The sequence below is a fragment of the Phascolarctos cinereus genome, unplaced genomic scaffold (genome assembly GCF_003287225.1).
Source record: "Phascolarctos cinereus isolate Bilbo 61053 unplaced genomic scaffold, phaCin_HiC Scaffold_1;HRSCAF=81, whole genome shotgun sequence".
Taxonomy (NCBI): Eukaryota; Metazoa; Chordata; class Mammalia; order Diprotodontia; family Phascolarctidae; genus Phascolarctos; species Phascolarctos cinereus.
This window is the reverse complement of record NW_027555514.1, coordinates 217,282,995-217,307,002: the sequence shown is the minus strand read 5'-3', so window position 1 is coordinate 217,307,002 and position 24,008 is coordinate 217,282,995. Positions and strand designations below refer to the sequence as shown.

At 46.0% G+C, this 24,008-nt stretch overlaps 1 protein-coding gene across 1 annotated transcript; it reads right to left on the bottom strand.

The window, feature by feature from the left end:
- Positions 1 to 848: 848 nt before the first annotated feature.
- COPZ1 (coat protein complex I subunit zeta 1) lies at positions 849 to 22,411 on the bottom strand. The gene is made up of 9 exons (XM_020966251.2): positions 22,304 to 22,411; positions 11,297 to 11,365; positions 9,780 to 9,861; positions 9,076 to 9,167; positions 7,456 to 7,511; positions 4,440 to 4,517; positions 3,967 to 4,018; positions 1,896 to 1,934; positions 849 to 1,129 (listed from the first exon to the last, which is right to left on the bottom strand). Exons 1-9 carry the CDS (start codon positions 22,319 to 22,321, stop codon positions 1,082 to 1,084), a joined length of 534 nt encoding a protein of 177 aa, XP_020821910.1. The 5' UTR covers positions 22,322 to 22,411; the 3' UTR covers positions 849 to 1,081.
- Between the last annotated feature and the right edge of the window lie 1,597 nt (positions 22,412 to 24,008).

Sequence of the window (24,008 nt, the reverse complement as noted above, 5' to 3'; positions counted from 1 at the left end):
TGGCTGTACCCCCCACCCCAACCCCAAAAGAATCCCATATCCTTTTGCCCAGCAGGCCTGAGGAAAGGCCAGCAAGATGGGGAAAGGGTTAAGATCAGGGTTTATAGACACAAGGCTGAAACACGTATCTCAAATGTACAGGGCTACAATGGGGGCTGAGAAACCCAGAGGATGGGAGACATAAATCTGGCCCCCACCCAAATTCTCAGCAGAAAACCCAACTTCCAGAGACTGGAGGCTGAGCTTTCTCATCCAGGAAACTGGCTCTGTCCCAGAATTGGGGAACATAGTATACAAGACCCCATGTTTGGAGATTGACCAAGGATTGAGTAGGCAACAGAGACCCCCAAGATGTACTCTCTCCCAGGCCACAGAACAGTTTGGGCCTATAAATCAGGCCTGGAATGGGGGTTAGGGAGAGCTAGAGTGAATCACTGAGGAAAAGCAGTGTCCACCTCTACTAACCGCCCTCCTCTCCCCACCCCCATCCCATCCCAGTTATGAGTGGTGTCAGGAGCTGTCTTGCCTGCCTCTCTTTCCCTAAGCTGCTTTCTTCCTTTCTCTAGAAGGCTGGGGGTAGTAAGCAGGAGTAAAAGGAAATACATGAGAGACTGATAAAATGTGGGGGCATCTGGATAGAAGTATTCCTCTTCTCCCTGTATTGGGCTGAGCGCCAGGGCACACGCAGGGCGAGAGCAGAAGAGGAAAACAGCATACTCTTTCTAAAACTTTGATCTGGGGGCACCATCCTGGTCCCCTGCTCTGTTCCCAGCTCTGCTAGGGCCTGAGCCACTTCCAGAAACCTCACTGCTTGAATGATAGGAGAGATGAGAAAGCTGGAAAGGACATAACCTCTCTCTTTGTTTAATCCTAGTTTTTGGTCTTCAGGATAATTTTGGGAAGAGGGGGAAAAAGAAGAGAGAAGACAAAAAAAAGTGGTGAGAATAGAAGGCCCTTGTTCCCCTGAAGGCCCTGAGATCATCAGTGCAGTGCAAGAGGGGTGAGGATGGGGGAGTGGAGGCATCACAGTAGACAAATGGCTTTGGGAGGGATGATGGGGGCAGGGGGGGTAATGGAGTCTTCACCGAAGCAGTGACCACTTGATCTGTTCCTTTGCGGACTGCAGTACCTGCAGACACAGAAGCACCCCACAGTGAGAGCTTGGTTGGGGAAATGGGGGCCTTCCCATTTTTCTTGGGGTTGAGTTTCCTACTCTCTTTACTTCCCTCCAAAGTCTAGTTTCCTTAGTTTATGAAAGGATATTGAAAATACTGTGGGGGTTATGGGAAGCTACATCCAATCTAAGATGCAGGGCAACTATGGATAGCCTGTTAGTTTTCTGAATCCTTCAAAGAAAAAAACTTGAAGGAAAAGAACATATCAGCTGGGGAAAATGCCAAGAAAAATGGGCTCTAAGGTACAATTCCTGATAAAAATTCCCAGCAGGCAGAAAACAAAGTCCCTCCCCTGTATCAGGTAAGACAAGTGATAGCTAAAACCAAGGAAGGATGGATGTGTCAAACCTGCACATTCTGGAATGTGCATTCCCAGCTTTGCCCTCATTTGAATAATAAGAGAGAGGCAGCACAAAGACCATCTGCTTAAGGCAAGCCTCTGCTGGGGAGTAAATCACCGGATGAGGCTGCAGGCTGGGAGGGTTTGAAGGGTACAGAGAAAGGCTGAGAGCTATCGGTCACAGAAAACTGGGGTGTGGGGTTGGAGGGGAAGGAGATTGGGCGATCCCAGTGGAAAGCACATCTCAGGTCTCTGCAATGGTGGGGGCTGAGTGGAGGATGGAGGCTGTCTTACTCTAGGGCAGAGATTCCTCATCTCCCATCTCTCCCCTGGACTGGTGAGTACTAGGTAGAGGTAAAGGAGGGAAGTCAGGAACATACCTGAGACACAGTCTGCTCTGTAAGGGGGACATCTTCACCCTATAATAGAGAAAGGCAGTCAGAGTACAAAGCTAGAACAAAAATCTCCTGAGGGAAAGCAGCCTAACAGGCTTTGGTGGGGGGAAGAGGGATGGGAAAAATGATTTTCCTTAAACTGAAATCTAGTTAGAAGACAGATAACTCCAACTCTGTCCCTCCCCCCACCCCAGAGAAAGGGGTATAAAATAGGCTGTACCTTCTCACAGGCACAGATCTGATTAAGGAACTTATTTTACCCAGCCCCCGCTTTAGGGGCAGGATGACCTTATAAAAAAGATCCAGCCCACCTGGGTGTTCTGATCTCCATTTCCCTCAGCCTATGGTGGGAGGGGGGTGCTGACTTCCTAGTCAGAGAAAATTTTTCCATGAATATCAATCTCATTGGGGAAGGGATGAGGGGAGGGCTGGGGTGGGGGGGTATAGTTTAATGGATCCTGCAAGGCCTAATGGGTAACAACAGCATGTTAATTTGAATAAACTGCTGCAACAGCAGCCCAAGAAGGGAAGGGGGGGGAGTGAGGGTGGGGTGGGGGAAGACCCTCCCTCTTTCCACATGGAGACATATGTTAGAGAAGAAGATTAAACTATGCAAATGGAGCCTGTGACAGTTAAGGGAGAAGACGTTTCCCATTACCCAGCACTGTCAGCTTCTGCTCTGTGGAGGTCAGAGTCGGGACATTCCTAGAATGGGGAGTCAAATTTGCTTCCCCCAACTCCTTCATTCCTTCACTATAACTTGCTATTGTGATGTTCCTGCACCTGCCCCCAGTGCTAAATACAAGTATGCTTCCTCTTTACCCTAAATGTCCCCTTTCAGGATTTCCACCAAAAGGAAAGATGCAGAGAAAGACTTCTTGCTAGAAAGGTTAGAAAAGGTAATTCAGAAGATGACTGAGTTTCTAACTCAATAGATTTGAAAACAAAGTGAAAGTTCCCATCTGGGATGGTTGGAATGCTGTCCCATCTCTGAGTACTGAGATTACCTGTCAAGTTCCTTTTAGCTCCAAAACTCTGAATACTATAAATCCACTGATCATTTAAACATTCATTAAGCAGCTATGACATGCAAAGAATTGGATTTAGGTGAGGGAGGGTTGTGCAGTCATCAGCCCCACTTTCTCTCCGGAGCCTTCTGGGTCCACTGGCCAGATATGGATCAGGACAAGTGGAGAATTCACTTTCATGTCATTGCAACCTCTGTGAGCAGAGAAGGAACTGGGGGCCAAACCTCGAGTTGGGCAACACAGCTTGCTTTTCTTTCTTTCTTTTTTTCTTTCTTCTTGATCCACCCCTACCTGTTGGTGCTCTGATCAAAGGGAATGTAAATTTTACTCTCTGAAACTTTTTTTGTTTTGTTTTGTCTTCTTTTAAAGACCAACCTTAACCCCAAATCACTCTGGTCCCAGACCAAGCCCTACTTGGTGGTCACTGTTTGGGCCCTGATTGGCTCAGAATGAATGTAATAACAATCGTTTCTGTTTTGGTCAGAAACCCTGAGGGTCTTCCCCTCCCAGATCTAATTTTTTGTTTTTAAAGAGACCATTCTTGCCTCGTTTTTTTTTTTAAGCCTTAATCATTGAAATGCTGCCTCAGTCAAACTGAGACATGTTAAAGGCCTTAGCTTGAAAAGGCCAAGGCCCTCCATTGCATCTTCAGTTGTTCTGATCCATATCTGGCCACTGGACTCCGATGGCTCCGGAGGACAGGGTGAGGCTGATGACTTTGCACAGCTCTCTCTCACTTAAATCCAATTCACCTGCATGTCATGGCATCCCCTCCCTGATGCCATGGTCCCCTTTGAGAATGAAGAACAAACAGCAAGAAGGAAGAGCAACAGCAGCAGCAAACACTGAGCAACTACTATGGGTAAGGCGCCTTAGCTCTGCTAAACATTAAAGAGAAACTCCCTCCTGTCCCCTTCAATGTGACTGCAGGAAGGGAGGTTTTTTGAGTCTAGGCTCTTGGACAGAGTTAAGTCAGAAGCATTCAGGTGTGGAATGAGTCTGGCCCTGCAGGGCAGGAAGGTACTTACCCGCAATGCTACTCTGTGTACCACTTGCTGGGGGTCACTCTCTAGAATCACCCTGTGGAGATAAAACAGGAAACTTGCACCCACCATACCCAGGACAAGACCCACCCAGGAAAGACAAGGATGTCTCCACTGACACAATGCCTTATATTAGAGGAGAACTGGGGGGGTGGGGGTGGGGGGACTCTCGGATTTGAGAATCAGAGCAGGGGCAGCTAGGTGGCGCAGTGGATAGAGCTCCAGCCTTGGAGTCAGGAGGACCCGAGTTCAAATATGGCCTCAGACACACGACACTTACTAGCTGTGTGACCCTAGGCAAGTAAATTAATCCCAACTGCCTCATCAAAAAGGCCAAAAGAGAGAGAGAGAGAGAGAGAGAGAGAGAGAGAGAGAGAGAGAGAGAGAGAGAGAGAGAGAGAGAGAGAATCAGAGCAATCCCCTCCTTTCCCAATCCAGAGCCAGCCCACAAGACTCACCCTCCATCTACGATCTCATCTACAGCCAGGAAGAGTCCTTCCATGTTCTCTAACAGTGCTCGCTTCTCAACATTCTTCCTGGGACCAAAAGAAAAGAAGGAAGCCAGGTCATAGGAAGGAAGAATCTGGAGACACTAACTGTAATGGCCTGTAGAATTACTCAGTCTTTTCAGGATAAACCAAGAATCCCTCACCCACAACACACCCAGATGGGGATGGGGGCAAGATAAGAAAGAGAATGTACCTTCTCACAGCTGAGCAAACTAGCACCTAGTTCTCCCGCCCTTCCTCAGACACCTGGATCATATGACTTAGAGCTGGGAAGGACTTTCATGATCATACAATTGAAGACCCTCACTTGGGGCAAAGTCCCAAAGTGCTTTCCAGAATGGCTGCACCAATTCATGGCTCTACCAACTGTACAGGAATGTGCCTGTTTTCCTGAAGCCCCTGCAACATTTGTCATTTTCCCTTTCTGTCAACTCTGTCAGTCTGATGGGAGTGAGGTAGAACCTCAGAGTTGTATTTTTCTAATTAGTGATTTGGGGCATTTTTTTTCATGTAGCTAGAGAGATAGCTTGGATTTCTTCCCTTAAGGACTGCCTATTCATATCCTTTATCCATTCATCAACTGGGGAATGGCTCTTGTCCTAATAAATTTGAGCTAGAAACCACTTCATTTTACAGATAAGGAAACTGAGGCCAGGGGAAGGTAACCAACTTGCCCCAGGTCAAATGCCTCAGATAGTAATAGTCATCAGTATACAGCACTCTGAGGTTTGTAAGGTGCTTAACAAGGGTTACCTCATTAGCTCTTCACAACAGCTCTAAGAAGTATGTACTATTATCATCCCCAGTTTACCAAGAGGAAACTGAGTGAGAAAGGTAAAAGGACCTGCCTAGGGTCCCAAAGCTACTAAGAGTCTTCCTGCCTCTTACACACAGGGTTTTAGGTAACAGAATGAGGATCCAAATGCAGTGCTCCTTCCACAATGCCCCCCTGCTTTTCCTTCTCTTCTTTACCTTCCCATGCTTGTTTCCTAACACAGAATCAGGGATTATCAAGCCTGTGCTACTGAAGATGAGGTCAGTTCCTGAGCAGCTCAACCTCGCTTCTTCCCTCTGTGCTCCATAAACACTGACATCTCTCGAGATCCCTGCTAGGATATTTCTGAAACATGGTTGTTTGGCATCTGCTTGAACATTCCAAGAGCCTGAGGTAGCCCCACTAATTTCAGCTCCAGTTATTCGAGTTCCTTCTGCCACCCCAAATCTGCCTCCCTACAACTTCTGTTCAACAATCCTACCTGTGTCCTCTACAGCTACCCAGAGAATCCCTTATCATGGGACAACTTTTCAAATCGCTATCCGCACACACAGTACTCCTAATTCTTTGCTTTTCAAAACTAAACACCTCCAGGACGTCAGTTCATCTTCCTAAGACAGGATTCTGAGACTCATAATCATCCCGATGACCCTCCCCCATTACACATTCCAGTTTGTCAGCATCCTCCTCAGAACTAAACACAATGTTCCAGATGTGACCCGACTAGGGAAGACTGAGGTGGCCCCGTAATCCTCTTGTTCTGGACTTGATATTTTTGTCACCATCATCTACCATCACTTTAAACCTCTGAGCTGCCAGATCACACTGTGGTCTCATGGTGAGCTTGCAGTGACCTAAAACCCTAAGTGGGCACAGAGGGGAAATAAAGGAGATCCAAGTTGAATGGGGGAAAAATGATCATCTATTTATACTACCTCCCACATGTAACTCCCCAAAGACCTTATTTAAAAGTAGGATCTCAGAACTCCAAATGAGCCTTGAAGCACACTGGCCAGGTTTTCACAAGATATGAAGTGAGGACTCCCAAGTAACACCTGAGCTGAGGCCCCCTGACTGAACTGAATTGGGTGCTGGGTGTATTTGGCCAGTAGCATCACTCCACTGAATTCTGTCTTTAGCCCTGATCTACTCTTTCACCTGGAAGCTAAATCACCGTCTTGCTGAACAAAAGGGAGTTATACACCTCCCCGCTTTGTCTATAATGGACAACTATAGAATAACAACTAGAGATTTTAAGAAAAGAAGCCAATGTCTATCCCTACCCATCTGCAATGGATAATATAATCTGGGGCTGAAAGGAAATGGAGGCTGTCTATCGAGGAGAGAGACCAGTAGTGGGTAGCAAAGATTTGTGGGTTCTAATCAGGTCACTGCCATCCTCCCCTCCTAAAGTCCTGGAGCTTCTACTTTACTACCCCACACCATAGCCTTATATTTGTTCTTCCTTTAAAAGGTTTCTTGTACTCCTGTGCAGATCCATATCCTCCACATGAATTCAGCTAGGTAAGAAGAGCAGGGCAAAGGGCACCCCTATTCCACTAACTGGGAAAACTGGGTGTCAGAAGGCAGAAATGACACAGCCAAACTGGGTCAAGGCTCAAAGTATCAAACACTAGTCCATTAATGACTTCTCTGTAACAATCTTTCTTCTTCTTTTCCCCTGACATCCACAGGGAAGAGACTGAGACCTAAGGAAGAAGAGGCAGCAGGTAATACAAAGAAAACTGAACTGATAAACAGAGGATATGGATTCAGAGACCTATATCTGGGATAATGAGCAAATCTCATAACCTGAGCCTTATTTTCCTTGTTTGTAAAATAGGGATACTAATGATATTACCTCATTAGAGCATCACAGAATGAGAATGTATGTAAAACACTCTGTAAAGTGTAAAGAGTTACAGAAATGTGAGCCATTATTCTTTAAATTACTAGGAGCTCTCTGATTGGGACGTACAAAGGATGCTGCAGATTCGGCTCGCTGCTGTACCTATCTTTAAATGGAAGACTATCTTCATAGGAGATGGCACTCTGTCACAATCTGAATCGACGGGGTAGATCTGCCTCATCCCTAGGAACTTCAGCTGAAACAACTCCCAGTAGGGCGCACTGGGTCCTAAAGGACAGTCACATGCTTTCCCCCAAACCCCCAGAGATGGCCTGACTTACCTCAGCATCTGGCTCAAAGAGTCAAAGAGGCAGTTCAGAACAGCCATTAGCATCAGCTGTGAGAGCAAACAGAGGAAGGCAAAGGTTTGGTGAGGGGCCTAGAAACCATCAGCTCTTTCTGAGAACTAAATCCTCTAATGTTGCTGAAAGACAGAAATGGTCCACACAGAAAAGCCCCAAAGTTGGGAAAGAGCTGATTAGAGGGAGAGGATTCTGTGACCGTTAGCTACTCTTACCCAGAACGTCTAGTCTGAACCCTTTGGTCATGCCTTTGCCTTCATGGGGGCCCTCAACTGAGGTGACTGGATGGAAGGTCTGACCTCAGCCTGTGAGGAACAATTAACTACTTTCTACATGTCCCCTCCACCCATGAGATGATATGTTAAGGTGAAACATCATCCTGCAACGAGAGGGGGAGGGTTCACCACCAGCATGAACCAAGGAGTGGACAAAATGACCCAGATTCCAGCAAATGTGATCCAAGGTTGGCCATTTCAAAGCTTGGAAAAGACTCATTCATCACTTTACCTTCCTTATCCCGATAAAGCATGCTGATGGCCACTCACCACCAAGAAGCTTGTGTATTGTACACAGAAGTAAATGGTGAAAATATGAACAATGTTTCCTACTTGGTGGTGACAGATTGTTTTGGGAAGATCTTTCTGGCTGGTCCATTTTCTGAATTTGTTTATGAGGCTAACTTCTATTAATGTGGCATAATAAAAAAAAGCACCAGACAAGGAATTCACATGGGTTCATATCCTGACTGCCATTTATTAACTAGGTGATCTCTGAGCTCAATTTCCTCATCTATAAAATGGAGAAAATACTACTAGCATTCTTACACTTCCCAAGGATCAAATAAGAGAACGAATGCAAAATACTTTATCAACCTTCAAGCTGACATAATAATAGTTACTAATCAAGGCCTATTCCAATGTATTATTCAGGGTGTGGAGATGACCCCGCAAAGGTTATGCTAGTAGAGCACAAGCTCCTGGGGAGGGAAGGATGTCCTACCAGACTAGAAAAATAGTCCATCATCCAAGGACCTGGCTAATTAAGTTTGGAGAGGCTCATTACCAGAAGGTTGGCCACGGCAACTAACGAAGAACAGACAGCAACTATTAACATAAGAAAGAGCTCACATTTCTATGGCACTCTAAAGGTTTACAAACTGTTTTTCTTATAACAATTTAGTGAGGTAGATATTATTATATCAATATTATTAGCCCCATTTTACAGATGAGGAAACCATGCTCAGAGAAGTTAAGGGACCTGCTCAGGATTGCACAGCTAGTGGCTGTTCAAGACAGCTCCCAGGTCTCCAGTCTCCAAGCTAAGTTCTGTTCCCTGGACCTCACTGCCTCTCTTAGTAAGGGAGGATGGGGGAGACAGGATCATCTCAACTGGCGAAGGGTACTTGCAACTGGGAAATTACTGACATTTCAAAGTATTGAAGAAATTGTAAGACTGGCTGTAAATACTGACTTCATTGGCCCTGTTAAAAGTAGACAGGGTACTGAAAGTGCTCCAAATTGTCTTCTGGGTTGAGAAGGGAAAAGAGAGATGGTCCAACAGGTGGACTTAGTCAACAATCCAGGGACTGAGGGACCTTACCTCGTTTTCATAGGAACTGCCAATCACATAGAAGTAGAGGTCAATGCTGCCTTTATACACCACAGTCAGGCCTTCCAAGAGGGCAATCTCACCTGGAGAACAGATAGAGGGATGACCTGAGGGCCCAGGGCAATGAAGGGAGGAGCTAAGAGGAGCCAACATGCAGGGACCCAAACAACTGAAAGATGGTTTGTTGTACAGTGGCCTCCCAGGGCTTGGGCAAGGCAGGGGGGATAAGCTCCTAAAATGAAGTTCTTTCTCCCATTTGGAGACAGGGGTTAGGGGTGGAAGGGTAGAGCCAAGGGGAGTTTAGCCAGATCCTCCCACTTCCTCCCCATATTTCCTTCCAGTCAATCCTTTGGAGGTGAAAATGCAGAGCGGTCACCTTTACAGACTTCCATTTACCTGCCCTAATGGATGCGGTACAATAAGCAGAGCTGCAGTTAAATTTGTCAAGTGAGGCTCATAAATCCAGGGAGCAGACAGGTAGCTAACAGCCAACCTTCCAGTACAGTATTCCCGAGTGAGGTACACTCACCTCCCCATTCCATTTCTGAAGAGTTTATTACTGGGGAGGAATGGGGGGGGAGAGAAAAAACCAGGGGGCTGAGCAGCAGCCTCCTCTTCTCCTCCAGTGCGGCAGCCCCACCTCTCCGCCCCTGCTTCCCATCCTAGCTCCAGAGGGGGGGAGGGAAACAACCTACTGTCAGTCCGGTGGGTCTTGTTGAAAATGTTCTTCTCAAAAGCCTTCTGCTCCTTGACACTGGGGTAGGTGTCGTCATAGTACTGGTGGGAGGGAAGAGGAAGGGGCAGTGAGAAAAACTGAGGGAGGTGGGTAGGGTGCCTAGGGAAAAACAACTGAGTGTTGACTGCTTTGCTTCTCCATCTTAACACCTGACAGTCCTCCTCTGTCACATGCCCCCCACACCTCTACAGGAGCAGCAAAGAGAAGAGAGGACATTGAAAACAGAGAGAAATAGACACTTAACCAAAAAGTATGAGGGGTGAGGAAAAGGCAGGGTAACCTTGTACATTTCTGCTGAAGGGCAGAGGGAGAAGAGCCCTCCCACAAAGCCCCCAAGCCAGGGGTCCCACCAGAAGGCAGCTGAAAAGGCTTGGCTCCTTTCCACACCCCAAGCAAGAGCTCCTGGGACCATTCCAGTCAAGTTTTTCCTGGGAGCTACTGCAGTGCCGGCAGAAATGTCAGCTTGGCCCCTTCTGATTTCCAGGGAGCTCAATAAACATTGTGCCTTTGTCACCAACAGGCACAAAAGACCCTGGGAGACAGTGATGCACGTCCCTCTCAGATCTGAGTTCCCACTCATCGCTACGGGGAGCTAAAGCTTAGGGAAAGGCTTTGATAACCTCCCAAACGAGAAGCAAACCGTTCTCTTTTCTTTCCCATTTCTCCAGATCTTGACTTCTAAGAGCAATTGAATCAGGAGCCAATTTGACACATTACTGAGCCCACTGACAAGGGGGCAGGGACCCGGACTGCTAAATCGTTCTGCTCTTTAGGGGCCAATCCGTCGCAGTCAGCTGAAGACCTACGACAGATCTGGCATTTAGTAACTGGATAACTGTTTCAAAAGGTGTCCTGCATAGTTACATCCAATTACAGGGAGGAACAGCTGGTGAATTCTAAACTAATCTCTACCTGCTGATTGATTTATGCTGTGCTCACCCAGAGTTAATACACCAGGGACAGAAGGAATTTCTCCAGAAGGGGGAGAAGGTGGTTGGGGGTGGAACAAGGGAAGGGGAAGCAGCATCCTTTCCCTTCTCATTCACCAGATCCAAAACACTATGCTGCGGTGGTTGAAGGGTAATTGGGCCAATGGTGATTCTAGACACAAAGCTGAAATCCTGGGCTTACACATGAAGGGTGGGAGGAAGGGACAGGGACCCTGAGGTTCTGGGCGCTCTGTTTCCCTACAGATGATTTTTGTTCAGATTGTGATACATCTCCCCATTTGGAAAAAAAAAACCATCAAAGATGCAGCATGCATTCTCTCCAGTGTGAAAGGAGAAAATAAACAGGTTAAAGGAGGGGACTAACGGGCAGAGAAAATGAGGTGGAAGAAGAGCACCTGTGAGGAAATATCTGGAGGCCTACAAGGCAAGGAAGGGAAAACGCTCCAAAGCTCTGACTCCTGAGAGAGTGGAGGGGAGACAGCAGGGGCAGCATTCTTGAGGCATATAAATCTGCCTGTGTTCTCACCTTGGCAAAGAGCCGCTCTCCATCATTGTCCAGGATCAGGATGGCTTTGACTGTGTACAGAGAAGGTTCCTGAAGAGACACGGATTGCTTTTAGTTGCAGGGGTTCCCACCAATGCTGACAGCCCAGATCCCACCCCTCTCCCCTACTGGGTTGTTGATGGAGGATTTTAGTGTCCTTGCAAGTCCCCTATCCCAGGTTCATCTCAGCTAAAAGCCCCCAGATCACAGTGAGTAGGAGCTCAAAAGCAACTGAGCATGACTGAAGGGTATATGCAGAGCTGGGAATTGTGAGGTACCATTTTAGCAGAAAGTTCTCAATAAGCATTAGAAAAGCACATTTCCCCAGAGAAAAGCCCAAGACAGGTCCCAGTCACCACTGAGCAATGACAAGGCAGATCAGAGAGGCTATTTTATTCAATAAACATGCTGAACCCCTATTCAAGGGGCCTCCCCAACACACCACCTGCATATAACCACCGAATGTCAATCAGAAATATTCTTTGCTGTGGGATTAACAAGGGCTGCAGAGGAACAATTTAGGGATGAGGATAAGCATACTCAGTATGCTCTGGCTGCAGCAGCAATGCAGACCTACAATGCGGCAGCAATGCGGAGGAGGAAAGTAAACCCTTAACAAAGCCACTTCCATTCTGAACTGATGGTGTGTGTGTGTGTGTGTGTGTGTGTGTGTGTGTGTGTGTGCTGCCACATCATCTCCCCCCCCATTCCTCTGATGGTAGTGTCCCCTACCCCCACCCTCCCCCTCTAACTGTAATGCTACCTGGGATTCCTGTGTCAGTTTCTTGGGCCTCCCCTAAAAATCCCAATCTTTAACTAGGGACTCAGATCACCACTACCAAAAATGCAGGTACACAAGCTGGCCTGCAGTTCTGGGATTATAAGCAAAGAGGAGACCTATCTGAGGAAGACTGAGAGGCAGTCAGAAGGGGAGCTTCCTCTCACTCTGAGCTGCCAAGCTTTAAGTACACCAGTTTCTTTGTGAAGGAAGGCACTCAAGGAACCCCTCTCTCCTTTACTGCAAACATAATACAGCTCCTTTCCTGCCCCACAACGCCCCACAGCCACGGACGCCTGAGACGACTCCCTTGAAGCTTTCAGGAAACAGGCCCACTGGGGGGTGAAGCAAAGAGTATACCCGAGGAAGGGGCTCCTAGATTCCTACTACTTCCCTCTCTAATCAGCACTCCTTCACGGAGATGCCCCAGTGTTTGTGAAGAAGCTGATGATGACTATGAAGTGAAAACAAAAGGATTCAATAAAACTTTAAGTTAAAAAAAAAAAGATATTGCCTGGCCTAGCCTAGTAAATCCCCACCCAGTACTAGAAGGGGCCAGGCCCATCCTCCCAACAAACCTGGCTCTTGTCAGAGGCTAACAATAACCTAATGGAAGGGAGAGGAAAAGACAGCCAAGAGCCTAAGGCCTCTGTGAAGGTAAACTGGTGAAACAGGACTCTAAGGAGCTTTGGGTCACCTCCGCAACATGCCTGACCCGAGGGAATAGGAATGATCTGGGGGAGAGTAAAGAGCATCCATCAAGACACACTCAGTAAAAGGAAGAGTACTGAGGGATCTAAGCAATCCTTCTACACCTAAATCTCCAAATTTAGATGAACCTGCTGGGCAAATCTACTTGTCTAGATAAATCAAATCATTACCATCAATCCCAATTTTGACTATATAGAAAAGGCAACTACTCTCCACCCCTTGCAAAACTCCCTTAACAGCCACTTTCCAAACACTAATCCCTATGGGCATAGGATACAGGGAACTTATGACTGGAGAGTTCTTAAAATCTTATGGTCCTGACCCACTCTTCACTGCCCTCGAGGACCCTCGAACCCTGCCCACTGTTTTCAACCTTGGAGAAAAGGGCCTAAGTGGCTCCTCTCTTATAAGAGGCTGTTTCTCTGTGGCCAATTAAGAGACTACATTGAAAGAAAAGGGAGGCAAAGTGTTGTGGCCAGCTGTGCCTAGCAGAGTCAACCACAATCTTCACGACGTCTGGGTACTCAAGTCCAGCTGTTCACCTGGCTCTTAAGCTCACTGCAAAGTCTCAGCAATGGAACATACGAAATTATATATATACACTTTATGTTCTACTATAAACAACAGGAGAAGGGTAATGACAGCAGAGGATAAAGAATGTCACTCTCCAAAGCTCTGTAAAGAGAGAAGGTCCTACGAGTCAGTGTGCCTGTTCAAACCGAACAGAGGTTGAAACAAAGCAAGGAACTGAGTTCTCCAGGTAATTCCAGCAAAACGTCTCCCCAGTGACTCAATCCCCACCTTCATTCTCAACTATGCTTTGAAGCAAGCAGCTCCCTGTGCTAGTCTGATTCTTTCTTGGTGGGCTCTTGGGGCAGCGCCCTTACCTCTCAAACAGCAGAAAGACCCAGGGTTCTCCTGCCATAAAACAGACTGGTCTAAAGCCTTCGGAAGTCATTACTGATAATGTCATTTCATATGAAATTTTTGCAAAAGGACAGGTTTATAAATAACTGCCTGTTATCAGGAAGGACTGTACTTCCTGCACAATGGACCAGGCTTGACCTTTGAACAGAGGCTAAGGGATGGCTGCTGAGATAGCACTACTGGCCTGTGGAGATGTTTGGAGAATTCAGAAGTCTGTCCTTCTGCTCCACTCCCCCAAAAAAGACAGCTGCTTGAAAGCTTTCGAGACAAAGTTCTGTGATGCACTGACTTTCAGAGAGCCACAGTCTGAGTGTATAACAGAACTTCACCTCAAATGCTAATGATGCCTGGAAAATGGTGGGTGGAAGGAAGTTGAGGGGGAGCCCAGGAGTCAGAGAGCTTTTCAGACAAGCACGTCCCTCTCTTGGAAGCAACTGGGATGCTCTCTCCAGCAGAGCTGAAAGAACGAGCAAGTAAGGCTTTGATCTCAACTGAAGGGCTGGTGGAAAACATCAGCACCTTCCACATATGCCCTCTGCAGTACAGATAAGGCCAGTGGGTCAGGCATTCCCAATGCTGCCCCCTATGGGTCTCGCTGCCCACCTGCAACCACACTTCTTAACCCTTTCTTTGCCAGGCTTCAATAAGCAGAAGAGGAGACAGCTGTGAGATATAAGATAATTAGAGAAATCTGAAGAGATATTTAAGTCATTTAGTCGGACCTCATCATTTTGCAGAAGAGGCACCTAAAGGCTGACTTGCCTAAAGTTGCAGTGTTGGTGAGAAGCACACTCAAGACTGATTTAAGTTCATTTCATGCTGTAAGTATTCAGAAAACACTGCTGAGAAAGGACCTTGATGTGACAGCTGAGGGTCCATAACTAATTAACTGATCTATCCACGAGAAGAAGAGAGAGCAGTGACTGGAAAATGTGGGGATGCCATCCAAATGGCGGTAGAGAAAAAGTGAGGACTGGAAGGAGGGCCAAGCTGGCTCCCCCCCACCCCATGAAGGCAGTTAGGTCCCACTCACAGAGCTCACCTGCCATGAGAGAAAGGACCCCCAGTGAGGACATTATACTACCATCCACCACTTCCCTTTTCCCTGCAGATGAATGAGCACTTAAACCTGTCAAAACAATAAGAAAAGTATGTGCACGAGACAGGTGGGGAGTTCTGAGCTCTGATCCTAGTCCTGTGTGGCCAGGCCAAATGTTTTTCTTTCCTACTTTCTTATTTTACCCAGTTGGAGCTCCTCCAAATTCAGTCCTTGCTTGCCACTAGACAGGAGCAGATTTCACACACAACAGTACCTTGTCCAGACACGGGGAGCCCAGAAGTGGGAGGCCTCATACATCTTCCTCAAGTGACATCTATTTAGATCAGACCAAAAACTGGCAAGAAAAGGAAAGTAAGGAAAGGCCTGAAGGAAAATGGACACTGGGGAGAACACTGTGAGAAAATCCAATGGGAAGACACCTTCCCAGAAGGCGAGCAGACCTGACTGTAGTCACAGATGACAGGTTTAGAGCAGAAAAGGACCTTGGAGGTTAGCTAGTTCAATCCCTTCATTATACAGGGGCAGAAACTGAGGACCAAGGAGATAAGATGACTTGTCCAAGATCACACAAGAAGTGGGAGAGTTGGGTTTGAACCCAGGTTCTCTGAATTGAGAGTGAGTGTCCTTACCACACAGTATTTGTTAAGCACCTACTATGTGCCAGGCATTGTGCTAGTTAATGAAGAGATAAAGAAAACAATCAATGAGCCCTTTTCCTTAAGAACTTACATTGTGTTTCTTGGGGTGGGAATGGGAAACTATACTTAAATACAAAATCAGATACAAAATACATACAAAGTAATTTTCAGGGGAAGGGCAAAGATAAGGTTCCTGAAAGAGGCTGCACCTGACAGGAACCTATGAGACAAGTGCTGAGAAGGTAGCAGACTGCAGGCACAGGGGGTCAGCCTGTACAAAGGTGGGGAGGTGGGGGATGGAAATATATGTACGTGTGCTTGCTTCTCTGTCTCTTGGCACAGCGCACACACATACACACACACACACACACACACACACACACACGTTAGCAAGCCAGGTGGGTGAGTGATTAAGAGCGTAAGGGAGAGTACCGGACAATAACATGGACAGGCAGGCTGGAGCCATAGTGCACTCCAGGTTGAGGAGCCAGAGGGAGCCATTGTAGCATCTTGAGCAGGGGTAACACGGTCAGACCTGTGTTTTAAAAATATCATTCTGACACTGTCTGGAGGATAGATTGGGAAGGGGTGAGAATAGAGGCAAGAAGGCCAATTTGAAGGTTATTGCAATAGTCCAGGCAAGAAATGATAAGCAGGGGCAGCTAGGTTGTATAGTGGATAGAGCTCTGTCCTTGGAGTCAGGAGGACCTGAGTTCAAATCCGACCTCAGATACTTGACACTTACTAGCTGTGTGACCCTGGGCAAGTCACTTAACTCTGAATACCTCACCAAAAAAAAGAAAGAAATGATAAGCATCTGAATTATGGCTGTGAGTACATAAATGGAAATAAGGGGGACACATGTCAGATACATTGTGGAGGCAGAAAGGACAAGCCTCAGCACTGGTAAGCCATGAAGGGAAGAGAGGTAAAACTGAGGCTGCAAATCTGGGCAGCTGTTAGGACTGTTGAGTTTGAGATGCTTATGCGATATCTTACTAGAGATATAGCACTGGAGCTGTGTATATATAGCCTAGGAATTATCTATGTAGACAGACGATAACTGAAATGATCATAATGGAGCTGATTAGATTACCAACAGTGGAGGAAGAGGGTAGAGAAAGGGAGAGGGAGAGGACCCAGGAGAAGCAAAAAAGATCCCGAAAATGAGACCAAAGAGCAACCAGAAATGTAGGAAGAGAGTCAGGAGAAAGAAGCATCATGAAAATAGTGTTCATTTATTCAAATATTCATTGAGTGAATATTATGTGCCAGGAACTATAGAGAGGATGCTATCAAGAGCTAAAATCCCAGTGCTGCTATTTACTGTGTATACGATTCAGGGCAGTCACTTCACCTGGACCCCAGTAGGTCTCAGTTTTCTCATCTATGAGATGAAGGACTGGACTGCATGAGGTCCCTTGCCACTCTAAAGCAATGATCCTACTAGATTATAATTTCTTCTAAAGAAGGGACTCTGTGTTATTTGTCACTGCAGAGGCAGTGTGAGATAGTAGAAGAGTCACCATAGTGACTGGGACTCAGAAAACCTGAGCCTCAGCTGTGAGACCCTAAACAAGTAACTTGCATCTCTGAGCCTCAATGTCTTCACTGGGAAAAGGGGAGTAATACTTTACTATGTATCACACGGGCCGGGGCTGCTGTTGGGAAAAGCACTGGTAAACTTCAAAGGGCCCCACAATTTGAATTATGTCTACAGTCTGCCGAACGAAGAACAGGAGGAATGAGGACTAAATGGAGGACCAGACAGCCGAGGGAGCAAAAGCCAGCCCTAGGCCCAAATCAGACAGCACCAGAGCTGGGAGCTTGGGAGTTTAGTGGCTCCCTTTCCCACAGGGACACGGGCTCTCGGATGACTCCTGATGGCTAGGGAAAGAACAGAGGTAAGAGCTGTTCTCCGAAAACTTGTTTGCCATGGACAGCGTAGGTAGTGAGATCACCTTAAACATCTCAACTATCATAAATTTGCATGGAATCATAAACCTGAGTGGTCGAAAACGATGAGGAGAAACAGTAGGAGAAAAGTAGTTTCAACTGCAACAGGAGTGACTTAGGTTGGATAAGTTGGTGATCTAGGAAGATATTTTGAAGGGAAAGTCTGTCCAACAATGGAGTGGAAATAAGAGATCTAGACTAAAGCTGTTCTACCTGCAGATAAGAATAAGATGATTTGGGGGGGCCCTATGAGCCCAAGGATATGATGGCTGGCATGCATTCATGAGCCAAATCCATCAACTACCCCATGAGACATTCCAACTTCTGCCCAGCCCTCTGTCATTCTTACTGGAGACAGAAACTAACATGGGCAGATAGGAGGGGTTGATTCATTGTCTCTCCACAGCCACTTATTAATACTGCACTTCACTGACTACCCCCCAACTTTCCTTGTTAAAAACCGTAACTCTTAATGATCATATCTATATAAGAGGAGTAAAATGAAAAGCAGCGGTAAGCATGGGGATAATTCCAAGCCCAAATCTTTTTCTTAATTACCTTCTCTCTCTTGGCTTTCCCTGTTCTCTCTCAACTAGTGGCGCCTCCAATACCTTTCCCACCAACCCAGGATAATTCAGACAAAGCTATTAGACTGTCTTAATTAACCAGATAATTGCCTCTACTAGTAGATCTGGCCCCTTCGGAGTCGGTTTTTCTCCAATCTAGAGGCCTCTCTCTCTCTCTCCTCTGACTATGTGACTACTTCCCTGGCCCTTTGAGGTAATTTACACCTTGCCAGGGACCGGCTCCTTCCCACCACAGCGAGGGAGAGGGGAACAAAATATATAAATACGTCGGAAATCTATAACGAGGTCTTCTCGGAGGGCAAGGCATGAGGAGAGTTAGAAGCTGCATCAATTGCTCTTCAGGGGCTTTAGTTCAAGCTGAGGTCTGCTTCCAGCAATCAACCATTAAAACAAGCCGGTCAGAGTAACAGCACAGTTTATTCTGATCATTTAATTTGAAGTGTCAATAAATTAAACTTCAATCAATTAAACTAGGTGTGCAATAACCCAGATGGACACCCTGACACCAGCATAATCACAATAAAAATTTTTATGGCTGCCAGGGACCTCACCGGGGGCAGTGCTGGCACCGTTCTCGCCCCAGCCAAGAAATATATCTCCACGGTGCGAGAGCGACGAGATTACTTCTCCTAACTAAATGGAAAGGCCCGGCAGCAGCAAGGACACAGCTGGGAGAGGGGTACCGGGAGCTGCCAGGAACTAGATGGGAATGCTTTGGGGGCTTAATGTAATTGATACCTTTGCTGGATCAGGGGAAGGGGTCCTCTAGGCCAAGTACTTCCACTGTTAGTGCCAAAGGAATTAGACAAAAAACCCATCAAGATGATTCAGGAACCAAGGTGCATAGACTAACATCAACCCTTAAGTTCACTGAGTTGTTTTCAGTTCCCCTCCTCCCTATATAACACGTCTTCACTGACCTTAAATGGCCTAATTTTCTGAACAAACCTTGGGTTTTATTAACTGTTTGACTATAGTACTGTTATGGGGAGAGAAAGAGTAAATAGCTCTGGAAGTCTAGAAACTGATACTAAAAAGAGTAGAGTAACGATTAAATACAAGAATCCAAAAGATAGTGTGGTACAATAGAAAGTGCTGGATTTGCAACCAGTGACCCAAGTTCAAATCTTAGTTCTGCTACTCACTACCTGTGTAAATCAGAGGAAGGCCCTCTGGACCTGTTTATTCGTTTGCAAGTTGAAGGGACTGGACTATATGACCGCTAAGGTACATTCTCACTCTAAACCAATGATCCTATGAGAAAGATGATTCACTGCTTAGAAGGAGAGGGAGAGGAAGAGGAAACTGAACTGCCATCTTTAAGGGTCTGAAGGGTTATCAATGGGAGACAGAAACCTGTTCTTCCAATCAGAACAAAAAGAAAAGGATTGCATTAGCAGCTGAGCAAGCAGTGATTAATCACAACATTGACTTAGCCAACAGAATTGTTAAGAACCAGAAATGGGGGAGGATTTTCCTTCCTAAGATGATCTAGTGTAGGTTAGACACACTCCTACTGAGAATGAGGAGGTTAGACCCTGTTATTCAAGGATTCTACAAAGCTTTGATTTCCATGAATAAAAACAATGAATGAATGAAAAAGCATCAATTAAGTGCTCACTAAGTGCTGGGAATATGAGATAGTCTCTGCTCTCAAAAAGCTAATATTCTAATAAGGAAAGGCAACACAGATAGAATCCTAAATAATAGGAGTGTATTCAAATCAGAAATTGCCACAACCAGGACAGCACCTTGCCCAATGATCCTTTGCTGACTTTAGGTCCAGAGTCCATCCAAATGAGCAAACCCTATAAAAACTGTGGAGGGGCAGCTGGATGGTACAGTGGATAGAGCACTGGGCCTGGAATCAGGAAGACCTGGGTGAGTCACTTAACCCTGTCTGCCTCAGTTTCCTCACCAGTAAAATGAGCTGGAGAAGGAAATGGCAAACCACTCCAGTATTTTTGCCAAGAAAGCTTCAAATGGGGTCATGAAGATTTTCAGACATGACTGAAATGACTGAACAACCACATAAAAACTGTGCTAATAGGAGTACAGACAGGATATGATATACGTAGGTCAAGAACCAAAGGTTTCTCCAGATGCTGGGTTGGGGCCCTCAACTATCAAACCAGGAAGTAATGTGAAAGAGTAAGATGCAGAGGGAGTTCAGAAAGCAATCTGCCCTTTCCAGGTAGTGTGGCCTGTCAAACACTACCCAGGTAAGACAGTTATTTAGCTCAGCACCACAGACTGATCCAGAAGAGCGTTCTGAAGACCAGATGGTGCTGCTCATTAGAGACAGTGAGAAAAAACAGTGCCTTACTCTTACTGGTAAATATTTCTTGAATCAAATTCAATAATCAAAAGAATCTGATGAAGGGATTCTAAAGTGAAAAAAGCAAAACATGAATTAATTTTGTTAAGTATATGGCAGTACTAAGGGCAAAAAAGGGAGGATATTCCCTGACAGGAAAGGAAAACCTTGGCTATGAGAACAAGGAAGAGGGAACATTCCAAAGGGAGTTCAAACTTTAAAACCTAATGCAAAGAGCAGAATATTGTGGTAATCTCTAATCCAAGGAAAGGAAAATTTGGTAAAAACTGAAGAAACTAATGACCAAATGAACAGAAAACTGTTACAATGCCCAGGAACACCACATGCTAATAATGAGCTCCAAAAGAACTCATGTTTTGAGAGGATGACTTTGACGTACTGGTACTCAAAGGAAAGACCATTTAAATAAAAGGGAGAATACAGCTCTAGGAAAGGAAGGTGTGCGGTAAAACTGGGGTCTAATTCATAATTTTATTTTTACTGTGTTCCTTAGATAAACTCTTTATCATACCTCAGTTTTCTCTTTTAGCCTCTATCACATAGGTATATATATGAATAACAAGATGAATGATTTCCAGAGTAAGGGCTGGGGACACCTACTGCTACTATGATACTAGAATAGCTGAAATACAGATCAGGAGGAAGGCTATATCAGAAAAACAACAAATTGAGAGGTACTGAGGAAAGTCAGAGTCGAAAAAACAATAATTTCAGCCTTCTTATTCAACCACCACATATACACTCTCGAAAGGGCCCTCTAGGTATCATATTTTCACCTGTCCTTCAAGAAAGACATCTTCTAAAAAGTAATACAGGAAAACAACTAATATTTAAAGATCTCTATGAAAGAAGTTAACCCCTTCACCAGTTAAGAACAAAGATGTCCTTCAAATCTCAAGGAGCATAAAGTCTTTAAAAAAAAAACCTAGCTCAATTTTCAAATTTTCTGCTCGGACTCTTCCAACATCAAACTCTAAGTTTCACAGCTATGTCATGAAAAGAAACAGGAATCCCCTGGACTAAATACCTTGGGGAAAAAAGGGTGGAAATGTGGTGTTCTGATACCCAAGGATGATCAGACAGATTAGTTTTTCTCTTTACTGGAGGTTAGATTATAGCTTGATGCTTCTCTGGGAAGTGGCTCAGCTCTAAAAGGAAAATTCCCAACATATGTACATGATAACACACTCAAGCTCTTGGAGGAGAGGAAAGATGTTGGCTTGGTTATCTGTCTGGAAACTACAAATATCATGGGGAATGAGACAAAGAAAAAAACAGCTCTGGAAGTCTAGACTACCTGTACTAACTGCACTTTTGGCAGAAGAGCCAATTTTCGTGTATGAGCGATAGGCCCTTCATATATAAAGAGGAGAAGCATAAAGGATATTATGGGGTGGAGAGAATAAAGATAGGAAGAAGCCTGAAATCAAGGCCTTAAGTATGAAAGATGCAGAAACTCCATATGGTAAAAAAACCCACGAAATGAGGAAGACCCAGACGCCGTTGGCCCGGGCATGAAGAACAACAGCGAGCCCATGATGACAAGATCTTCTCCCTTCACAATCTGGGGAGGGAGTTCCGAGAAGTCCCAGTCACATGGAGACACCCCCCCCCCGGGATGAGAAGTGCTATTAGGGAGTGGAGGAGTGGGGCGGGGAGCGTGGGTGGGGGGAGCCTAATCCTGGTCCCCTGAAGACCAGAGCTGCTCCAGGGGTTCCTCCTGCTTCTCCCTGCAACATCACGGCTCCAGACCTATCCACACCCTCCTGCCAGCGCGCTCCCTCCCCGGCTGGGCCTTCTACTCGAGTCCGAGGCTTCGGCCAGGGCACTAGGCCGCACATGCCGTGCAGCATACGAGGCGATGCCAGTCCCCTAGAGAAGGTTCCTGACCATCCCTTCCCACCGCCCGCTCCCATCTCCCCATGACTAGGACTGGCCTCGACTCCAGGCCTCCCCAGGAACCCCAGTGTCCCAGGTGCCTCCCCAACTCCTACCAGAATCAACGCCTCCATCTTGCCCCGCAGATGGTGCCGACGTGGAGCCGCTGAGCCGACGAAGCCGCTGATTGGTTCCAGGCCCCGGCTCTCCTGACGAATCAAAAGGTAGAGCTTCCCTAGAGAAGGAAGCGCTTTCAGCCAGGTCTTTCCAAAACGAGCGCGGATTTTTTGATTGTCATCTTGAAGAGTCAATAGCACAGCCTACGCAGACCACCGAGGGGGCGGGATGATCGGGAAGGGGCGGTGATTGTTTCCATGGGGATCAGGGAACGCGGCGACAGCTAAATTTCAATTGGAAGAAGTGACGCCACGTGATTTCCATGAGGCAATTTCCTTCTAAGTCAGCCCAGGGGGTGTTAACTTGAGAAGTTTTAATACTTCCTACTTCCTCGCTAAGGTGGACTCCTCGGAAACATTCCCTGAGCACTTCTGTTTGGCCTTTTGTGGCCTTCTCATAATCCTCCTGTTGTCCTGCACTTCTGCTGTAGATTTCAAACAAACAAACAAAACCAAAGTTTAAAATATGGCTCGACCACCCCCCTCCCCCTCCAGGCCCTTTGCAGAGGTGGGAGGGCAACGAGCGGTGTACTTTGCACATATTTTCATGCTTTTTCCATGTCTTGATCGCGTAGGCTGATTATTTTTCTTCTTTTCATTCACTTGTTTATTTGTTTTGTCTTTAAAACATTGTTAAAATATTGCTATATGGGGTGGCTCTCTGACGGGGAAGGGGAAGAATACTGGGGAAAATCATGGTAACGTGAAAAAAGACATTAATTAAAAACTTTTTTAAAAAGGAAGTTTCAGGGTTTTACATTTATCGTTTATTAAATTTAAACTTAACTGATTCTACTCATTCAGCCATTCTGGATCTGTTTCTCAGTTCTGTCTTCCATGTCTTAGCTATTCTTCCCAACTCATATCATAAGTCAATTTGACAAAGCAATGTGTCCAAAAAATTGTTGAACAGTAGCTGGTGGAAGACAGAACCCTGCAGCACTTCCCCAGGGAAACCAAGGCCCAGAGAGGTTATAAGTGACTTACTCAAGGTCCTACAGGTAGTAAATGGCAGAGTTTCAAAGTGAACTCCCCTTCTGTAACTTCTGAGTTCATCAGGAAAGTTCCATGTTTTTTGTACTGAACCACAATGACCACAGAATGACAGGGCAAATTTCACATAAATATTAAAATGGGTATATTATCTTCTCATCAATGACTTTTCTCCCCTGAAACAGCTTCTGTCCTGGTACAGGTCCTGTATCACCTCACTCCTGGACTATTGCAAGAGACTGCTGGGTGATCTCCCTGCCCCCACTGGGGTCTCTCCCCACTCCAGTCTACTTATCTGCAAAGATCTTTCTAGAGACGTGATCTTGTCATTTCCTGACTCAGTAACTCCAGCGGCTTCCTAATAACCTCCAAGATCAAATACAAAATACCCTTCTTCTTAAAGCCCTTCACTACCTTTTCAGGCTTCTTATGCTTTACTCCCCTCCATACACACTGTGGACAATGACTTTCTTGACAAGGCTTGAGTTGAATTCTTTTGAGGCAGGGCCTTCACCTTTTGCCCTTGAATTTTGGGGTTCCCTGCACCCCCAGATGGCAACAGCCCCATCCCTTTTCATGGGCTGTGTGGCTACTAGTGGGTAGAGCAAACAGTCAGCAGTGTAGTATGATAGATGATTGGACTAAGGGTCAG

Coding starts and splice junctions, on each gene's coding strand:
- COPZ1 (XM_020966251.2), bottom strand. Junction 7,512..9,075: donor GCAGTTCCTATGAAAACGAG/GTAAGGTCCCTC, acceptor TTGCTCTCACAG/CTGATGCTAATGGCTGTTCT. Junction 1,935..3,966: donor TACACAGAGTAGCATTGCGG/GTAAGTACCTTC, acceptor TCTCTATTATAG/GGTGAAGATGTCCCCCTTAC.